Genomic DNA, 9,947 nt, shown 5'->3' with positions numbered 1-9,947 from the left:
CATATATATATATATATATATATATTTTTTTTTTTTGAAGTTTTAACGCTGTAAATTTGTTGCTGTTTGATGCTGAAAATAATCGATGCTGATATAATATTAGTAATGGCTTTAGAATAGATCTTAATTGCTGATAATGGAGAGAAAATCATTTACAATTTTGAATTGATAGTTTATTCATGATAAGTCTGGCGCGACAAATATTGCTTAATGATGTTCGCACCACATTATATTATTTTGTTAGTCAATAAGGTTGATAAGAAGGATCGTAGGAGGATTATTTGATATTTTTTCGTCTTCTAAACAACTTCAATAAGTGATTTATTTATTTAAAATGTAGACAGAGACGTGCTAGAGTAAGTTATTTTTAATTTTGATTTATAAATGTTGGATTTTTCGCTTTATAACTTCACATAGATGCGTGCTTGAAGTGTGGAAATTTTTGCTTCTAAAGCAATATTTTTGAGTAGAAAACGTTACTTTCTTTGAGAATTTTTTAAAGTTCTATTCAAAGAAAGTATTATAAAGAGGATATCGAAAGAGAATATACTTTTATTTGTTTATTTTTCATTTAAATAGAAGGCCTTAAAAAATAGTTTTTGAGTAGAAGAAGCTTTTGAAGGAAAAAAAACCTTTTTTATCTGAGTAGAAAGTATTGGTTTTGAGGGTTAAAAAGTAGTTTTTGAGAAGAAAATACAACTTTAAAGAGTGGAAAAAAAAGGTTTTTTAAGCGGAAATATAGAATTTCTTAAGCAGAAAAGCACCACTTTTTAAGCAGCAAAGTATTTATTTAAACAGAAAATAATGCTTTAAGAAGACACAGAACAGAACCGAAAGAATGTCACCCAAATCAAAATAAAAACTTAATTTAAGCCAGTTTATAATACAAAAAAAAAGAAAAAAAAATCTATATTTTAGTTCGAAATCACAGCTTTAAAAGCAGAAAATTAATAAATTAAACACTATAAAAGATTACAAAGTGCAACTTTAATCATACACTCTAAACAAGAAGCATTCCATTAACCGCTTCCAATATAAAGCAAAATCTATAAAATACACTAATTTAAGCTCTTAAAACAAGAAAGAAAATAATAATAATAATAATAAACAATATTTTTATATTTAAATTTTCAAAATTCCTATAATTTCGAAAAAAAAATAATAATAATAAGATAAAGTAGGTCGAGATCTTTCGGTCAGTACACATTCGTAATTATTTTATAATCTGAGAATGTTGTCCCAACTGACAAATTGCTATTCACTTATCAATAAGACTTATAACAACGAGTATAATCCGTGTCATGGACAAAATATATAGCGAGTTAATAGATTTAAAATATATATATATATATATATGGGGGGAAGGAAGAGGAGGAGGAAGAGAAAAAAGAGAAAAGAGAAATTCTCAAGATGCTCTGTCCTCGGATGTCGTCAGATAAATCACAAGATTTTGAAACTACTCTCAATGAAACTCTGTATTAAATATAAAGGGATTAGTATTCACTTGACACGAACATACATTCCAATAGAAAATAGAAGAAAAGAATAAGAATTATTTGCATTTTTAAAAAGGTTTTGTATTCAATCTTTGTCTTAAAATAACAATAATATAAAGAAAAGTAAAATAAATATATATACATCTTGATTTATATATATATATATATATATTTAAAATAAAAATTAAGATTAGTCAGTGCTTTTGTGTATAACTTTTAAAGATAATAAATAAATAAAAATATGCTAATTAGTTGATTTTTATATGAATTAATTATGTTAATAAGTCGATTAGTTATTATAATTATAATATATATTTTTAAAATAAACAATAAATAATAATTAAATTTCATTGTTTTACCATTAAATAAATGGTAAATAATTAACGTTTTCTATTGAGTTTTTACGCTTATAAATGATTAAAAATTAGATTTAATTATTAAAATATTTATATTAATTGTTTTACAAGACATTTATGCTTTAAAAACTGTGTTTTTTTTAAATAAAAAACTTAATTATATTTAAAATTTGATTGTTTTATCGTTGTTTAAATGAGAAAAAGTAAAATTTGCGCTTTTCTATTGATTTTTAAAAAAAATGTATATAAATGATTTAAAATTCAATTTAAATACTAAAATATTTATTTTTAATATTTAAAATATTTAAAAAATGTATATTTTGGTATAAATTTGAATTTATTTTAAAGCTAATCGTGGACATAAAATATTGCCATTTTTAGAATTATTTCTTAAATAATTCACTTAAAAATTATAAATATTATTTAAGAATATCAATTAATAATTAATGCTTTTTTAAATTCTTAATTTTTTTATATTATAAATTCAAGTTTTATCCATAAATCATAGCAAATGTATAGTTTGATTTGTATGTTGCAACTCCTAGACAAACATGTTTTCTTTTTTCAATATTACATAACGATACTTTATGAAGAATCTATTAATGCATCAATCATAAGAAAATTTAAAGAAAATTTAAATATATTTATTTATTTTTTTATATTTTAAGAAAGTTTAAATTAGTATTTTTCCAATTAAATATAACGTATTTAAGCTATACTAGAAGCAGATCATAGAGAGATTTAAGCTATAAAAATTTAATTATTTCTATAAATTAAAGTCTTTTAAAGTATATAAATATATTTTTAAATGTAAAACATGTAAAATATTTTTAATTTTTTACAAATTAATCAGTTAGAAAGCGATAAATCGATACGTTTTGTAACTGTAATTTAGATTATTGAGCTGTTTATAAGAGTGAAGAAAATAATTTTAAATTATAAAAGTTCATTTATTTAACTTAATTTATATCAAGATTTTAATTATAGTTAAATTTTAAACCGTTATAAACAGCGGAAATTGATACAAATTGGATGATTGGGAAGTTAAGTTTTAACACGTCAGTTGGATGGGATAGTTTAGAAGTTGCGAAAAGTAATAAATAACATTAAAATTTACTCCTTATAACACAAATATGATAGATTAAAACAGAAAGATGTTGTTTATGATACAAAAAAACTGACATAAGGAAGCATAGAGAGTTAAATTTACGCCGAATTCCGGTCAAAAGGTTGTCATCACCGTACCATGATGCTAACATGTATATGCATTAAGTACTTAGAATACTCTGTATATATATATAAATGAATTGATAATCAGCTATCATTATACAGTCTGAATGGTGCATTAAATTAATTTATTTTCACTGCTCCTAATTTGTTTTTTGACTACGCTTCTCCTTATTAGAAGGAATCTCAGATGTTAGATGAGCCGAATCATCATCTCAAACATCATTCTTAACCACGCAATATTTATCTTTTAAATAAATTTTATCCTTAATTTAATTTCTACATCGTGTTTAATAAATATTTTAATTATTAATTAGACTTTAAACTTATATTTTTTCGTTTTTATCGGCCTTTAAAATCGTGTAATTTATAAACAACTGTTGACTAAATATAGCCTACTTTGATCTATTTATATACATATTTAAATTATTTAATGTATTACAAAATATTTTTAGCGGTTACTTTTTAAGTGTTAATACTAAAAATTCGACCTTGGTTAACAGTCTCTATCAGTTTCATTTAGTATTTTCACATGTTTATGAATGGAAAATTCGTGCCCTTGTTTATTCTAGAAATAATAGCGCATTGTATACAATGTTTACACTTATATACTTGGCGTAACGACCAGTTGTAAAACAGGTATTTTCATATTTTGATTGTTGTAATATTATTTATTAAATACTATATAAAATCACGTATGTTTAAACATAATTGCTTATTTAGTAACTTGATAATTGTGCAGCAATTCACATAGTTTTCATACAAGAAGTTCGCTGAAGAGATGATATGGAAGCGCTCTTCATTATTCGATTATAAATTAAATTAAGCTTAAAAATACTTAAATTAAATTCTTTTATAAACGAAAATTTACTATTATATTCAAAAATACAATTAAATTTTTATATAAAATCGATTTAGTTAGCCAATACTTTCGTCCTGAGCAAGAGGGATGTTTACGTTTGAACCCACTCTCAGGCCTTAGTTAAATGATAATGTAAAGATTTACTGCTGCGTAACGCTGCGTAACATCGTCACCTCGCATCGTAACGCTATAAAATACCGCTTAAAGCATTAAAAAAAAGACTTTAAAACTATATAGAATTTTAACGATGATTAAGAAAAGGGGGACAAAGTTACAAAAATGTAACAATATCTAATACAAAATATTATATTATTTAGGTTGAATTAACAAACAATTTAAACATAAAAATAATTTTTATACAATTTAATTCTATTTATGATCGTGTTTATGACTTTAAAAATTTTTTTGCCTCACGGCTTAGATAGACCTAGTTAAAGTAGTGTAATTCGATCCTTTTCTCTCCCTCTACATTTTGTAAAACAGACTTGAATAATAACAACAACAATAATAAAAATCCTACAGCCTTAAATATATATATATATTAATAAAAAAATTAATACACTTAACCTATAAGCAGGAAGCAAATAATTATTTAGAAATTTAAAATTTTGAATCTTAAATTTGTAAAGATTTATAAATATGAAGTAAGCTTTAAATATTAACTTTCTCTTAGTCTTTATTATTTTTTTAATAATTATTTTCCCTTCTTCAAGGATTAATTTTTATTTATAAAATTGATCAAGATTACAGGAAAGATTACTTTCTTAAGAAAACAAAAATATATCTCAGAGCGATTTCAAGATTTATGAAGAGAAAACTGGGTCGTTTATAAGCTAGACAAATGATAACAGATAGGAATAAAGCGTATGTAGGTCTGCCCGCATTTTTATTAAGGTTGTATTTCATCTCTTTGCATCCAAGGACGATGTTAAGATGATTCGATTCATCAAAATTCTCTTCTGATAATTTAATATAAAAAATCTCTTTCTACTAATGAATTTTGATAGGAATTTTATAGATTTATATAATCAAAATATGAATTTTCCTGCTTAAAATATCGATCCTTAACCTAAGATATATTACTACTTTCTGTATTATCGAAGTGTGCAGAGTTATCCTCATTAATATATATATATATATAGAATGACCCCAAGTTTTAACTTGTATATAATTAGAATATGAGGTGATTCTGTATATAAATAATTTCAATATTTATTTATTTTTTAAAAATATTTGTAACTTTATAGACAGATTTTATATGCTTTGAATATTCAGATCTTCACTTGGTGTTTATAAAATTTGCCTAATTTTTAGCTGAAATTAAAGAGAAAATGCATATTTTCTCACAGAAATTAATGAGAGAAAGATGTTTTGAAGCATTTTAGTTAAAGTTTTGGTATGTTGAGATACGAATTTCCTTGATGCATTTCAATTATTTACCAACAAAGCTGAAGTTAATTAGTTACGTTACTTTTTATTATTATTATTTTTTTAATAATTATTTTCCCTTCTTCAAGGATTAATTTTTATTTATAAAATTGATCAAGATTACAGGAAAGATTACTTTCTTAAGAAAACAAAAATATATCTCAGAGCGATTTCAAGATTTATGAAGAGAAAACTGGGTCGTTTATAAGCTAGACAAATGATAACAGATAGGAATAAAGCGTATGTAGGTCTGCCCGCATTTTTATTAAGGTTGTATTTCATCTCTTTGCATCCAAGGACGATGTTAAGATGATTCGATTCATCAAAATTCTCTTCTGATAATTTAATATAAAAAATCTCTTTCTACTAATGAATTTTGATAGGAATTTTATAGATTTATATAATCAAAATATGAATTTTCCTGCTTAAAATATCGATCCTTAACCTAAGATATATTACTACTTTCTGTATTATCGAAGTGTGCAGAGTTATCCTCATTAATATATATATATATATAGAATGACCCCAAGTTTTAACTTGTATATAATTAGAATATGAGGTGATTCTGTATATAAATAATTTCAATATTTATTTATTTTTTAAAAATATTTGTAACTTTATAGACAGATTTTATATGCTTTGAATATTCAGATCTTCACTTGGTGTTTATAAAATTTGCCTAATTTTTAGCTGAAATTAAAGAGAAAATGCATATTTTCTCACAGAAATTAATGAGAGAAAGATGTTTTGAAGCATTTTAGTTAAAGTTTTGGTATGTTGAGATACGAATTTCCTTGATGCATTTCAATTATTTACCAACAAAGCTGAAGTTAATTAGTTACGTTACTTTTTATTATTATTATTTTTTTCTTTTTAAGTAGTTCAATGTCATTTTATATTTTTAAAATAAATTTTTCTTAATTGATAACGTTGAAGTTAATATAATTAACTTGCAAATTAACTTAAATTTAATTTAGTAAATGCGTTAGAAAATTTATAAAAATAAGATTTAAGTAAATAATTATTTTAACTTACATCGTTACTTGATAAGTAACCATAAATTTCTAAATTTCCAAGACGTACGGTGCCTTGAAATGGTAAAAATCGTGTTCCTCGAGGTATACGTTGGTTTGTCCATACACAAACGCACGTGTCTTTTAATTTCGATGCATTTCTTTCGTTGTTGGTGACAACAAGACTCAATTCACCTGGTATGAGTACGCAGGTCTCCATAATGACTATTGAAAGGTATGGTGTAGCTATTCATAGGTATGGCACAACGGAGAAGCTTTTGGATACTTCTGTCCTCTGTCTCATCGCGAGGGCAATGATGGGGTCGGACATGCCGGCCTCAACAGGTATGCTGTCTTACCTGGCCACCAGGTGGAGCCCGAGTCCGGTGGGATTGTCGTCTCGGATGGGCGTGACCATGACCTTGTTTGACTGCTCCAGTTGGCCTGGCGACCGCAAATGGTTGAATAGTGTGTGCAAACACTGCTAAACTTGACTGGAGACGGATTGCTGACCACGTGATCTCAACGTCTTACACTTTGAAAGGTATCTATTATGTCAAGAAGGTAGTTCGCTGCCGTTGGAACGTCCTGTCGGTTGGCTGGTTTTTCGAGGGTTGTTACTAATTAGGTGTTCTTCAACCTCTCCCGTTTATAAACCACCAAATGGTACAGTGTTGTTCTTTTGTTCGATCCTTACTTCTACTGAAGATCGTATAATAAAATAAGTTCTATGTATAATTAAATATCTATCAATTATGCAAATTTTATACTATAATAAAAGCTTAGTTTCTTAAAGTCACTCGTGTAACATTTGTCTTATAGTTTATACATTGGTTACGAATTTATGCTTAAAATTAAAACTTTTTTTATAATAAAATACGTGTCCATTCGATAAAAAAACACTTATAAAATTAATAAAATAAATTATTTTCACGTGTGAAACGCATTAAAAAGCGCAACAATCAAGCTCTCTTGTTGCATGCCCTCGAAGACATCTTTAAGTAATCCAGGTAGGATGTTAAAATTAATGGGGGGAAGAGGGTGGAGTCATCTTCACAAAAACCCGCCTGTCTTGTCAAAATGATGTCGGGGCGGAGTTCGCATAATCATGTGACATATGTCAGAAAGACAAGACACTATATTAACCCCTAGGCCAAATTCCATTAATTCATTGTAAACTATTGGAAGATTTTTTGAAGACCTCGAGGAGAAAGGCGTTAGTTCTATAATATCGCGATTCTATTTTAAAATATTTCTGCATGTACTGTACTTATTATTATTCTGTACTCTTTTTTTTATTTTAAATTTTATTTTTAAGATTGCTCTCTTCACCTTAATGTCTTATCTTACACTTTAACTCGTAGCAAACGTCGTACTTTCAAGGCTGACAAAATTGCTTTCCTTTCGACCTCTTCACATCTTTTGCCATCCTGTCATCTTTGAAATACAAAACTCAGCATGACGTCTATCGTAGTTTATGTGTATAGCTAATACGATATTGTTGATTGTTACCTTTTTCAGATTGCTTTCACACCACCTGCTTCCATCTCTTTTCTACTCCTCCTGCTCTTTTTGCATTAAGAAAGGGTCTTTCTTCTTCTTCTTCTTATTCTTCTTCTTCTTTAAAATTGAATTTTTAAAGCTTTTTTAATCTTTAAAATTAAATTGAGCATTTCTTAACTGTTTAAAAAATCAATTCGTGTTTCCATTTTGTCTGTCCGTATGTCCACTTGTTTTCTACAAATATCTCATGAACCGTTTGAGATAAATGTATGAAATTTTTAGGAGGTCTTTAAGAATCTATCCTAAACTTTTATGCCAAATTTGATAAGAATTGAACCATTTAATCTTCAATAAATTTAGTGTAAAGGTTCCCTTATAAGATAGGGTTAACTTGAAGAACGTCATAAACGTCTATACAAATTGTTTTTTTTTTTTTAATTAAGAAAATATAAGATTATATTAATTAAAAAATGAATAAAATTTAATTATTATTTTATAAAAAACAAACTAAATATATAAATTTTCGTGTTTTCACAGTAAATTTTTATTTTTTTACCTCTAAAAGTTAGTTTCGTGGTTGTTGATCTCTAAAAATAAACCACTGACAATTTTATTTTTATTTTTTCTAGAATTTTTTTCAATTTTTAAATATGAAATCTTCTTTATTTTGTCCTTATTTTTTAATTTATAAGCTTAAGTTATTTTCTGTGATTATTTAAACTCAATTATTCATTTTCCTTTACGTGATTCATAAGACTATCACGCTTTATCATCATGTACATCATTTATTACCTAATTTTATAACAAAATTTATTATAGAACAAAAAAATATATAAAATTTTCTATATTTTACAACTAAATTTATACACGTTATCCTTTAAAATTACAATTTGAAAATCTCATTTTCAACTCGAGTAACATCTTTAGATCCACTTTCTTATAAAAGATGTACAACTCGAGATTCGATTTTATTATATTTACAACGTTTACTCGCCTACATTGACTCATTTCCTTTACGTATAAATCTCATTTATATTGACGTAACCCAAACTTATACAAAGATCTATAAGTTTAATTAACTTCTTTAACAACTCTAACCGACCAGCATCAGTCTATAAATAAAGATAATTGCGTTTTAATAGTTATTTATAGCTCTTAAACCGAAGAAAAAAATCTTTAATTTTATCTAAATTTCATTAAATTTTCTCATTTAACATGTAAAAAATAAGAAAAATAATATTTTATAGTTAAAAATAAATATATTTAAACTGTAGGGATGATTAAAAAATGGGTCAGAATGGATGGAAATTCGATCAAATTTAATAAAATTTAACTTATATTTTCACTTATAACTTATTTTTTTGTGTGTTAGAGATGATCTTAAGAATGTATAGACGATAATTTATCGCATCATTAATATCAAAATTGAGTTATAAGAGAAAAATGTGTTAGATATATTTATTCTCCTTAAGTAGCAGAATAAATCTAAGATGCTGATAGATAGTGGAGAACTAAACATGACGTTTTCCTTTCTGCTTCTCCGCACGCATCCACAGAATGACATAATCAATAAGCCATGACTTGGAAAGTGTGAGAAACCTTTACCATTTATATTCACTAAATCGATTCAGACATAGAATTCCTTCGATATAAATGTCTCTTTGTGTTAAACACATTTGCTGAATTGGTAAAACTGTCTTTAGATATATACAAATTGATCAAAGTTTAGTTAATTTATATTGATACGTAGGAGGATAAAAGAAGATTGTAACTAAAAAAATAAAGGAGAAAAATATTTAAATGTAATGTAAACAAAATAGAAACGTATGAAATAATACAGAAAAGTCAAAATATACAAATTAAGTTATTTAAATATATATATGTGTGTGTGTGTATGGTAATGTTATAAAGAAATAAACTGGAGAGGTAAGTAGGAATTTCTAGAGTTATAAACACATAACTGAGTTTTGTGATTACGTAGAGGAGATACGGTTGAATTTGCATAAGAAAATTTAGTAAAATAAGAGAATTTATCTAAAATTACAAAAGAAATTGTAGGAAA

General features: G+C 25.7%; 1 protein-coding gene across 1 annotated transcript in view; it reads right to left on the bottom strand.

Moving 5' to 3' along the window:
• Nucleotides 1-6,821, bottom strand: part of LOC111631841 (zinc finger protein 2-like) — a 75,262-nt gene extending 68,441 nt beyond the window's left edge. Inside the window, exon 1 of the mRNA XM_023376165.1 lies at nt 6,405-6,821. Within this exon, the coding sequence (XP_023231933.1) occupies nt 6,405-6,602 (198 nt within the window). The 5' untranslated portion in view covers nt 6,603-6,821. The remainder of the gene's footprint in view (nt 1-6,404) is intronic.
• Nucleotides 6,822-9,947: the final 3,126 nt, after the last annotated feature.

This window comes from Centruroides sculpturatus, unplaced genomic scaffold, assembly GCF_000671375.1.
Source record: "Centruroides sculpturatus isolate CEXI.00-Female unplaced genomic scaffold, Cexi_2.0 scaffold820, whole genome shotgun sequence".
In the NCBI taxonomy this organism is placed as follows: domain Eukaryota; kingdom Metazoa; phylum Arthropoda; class Arachnida; order Scorpiones; family Buthidae; genus Centruroides; species Centruroides sculpturatus.
This window is presented reverse-complemented; position numbering and strand designations above follow the sequence as displayed.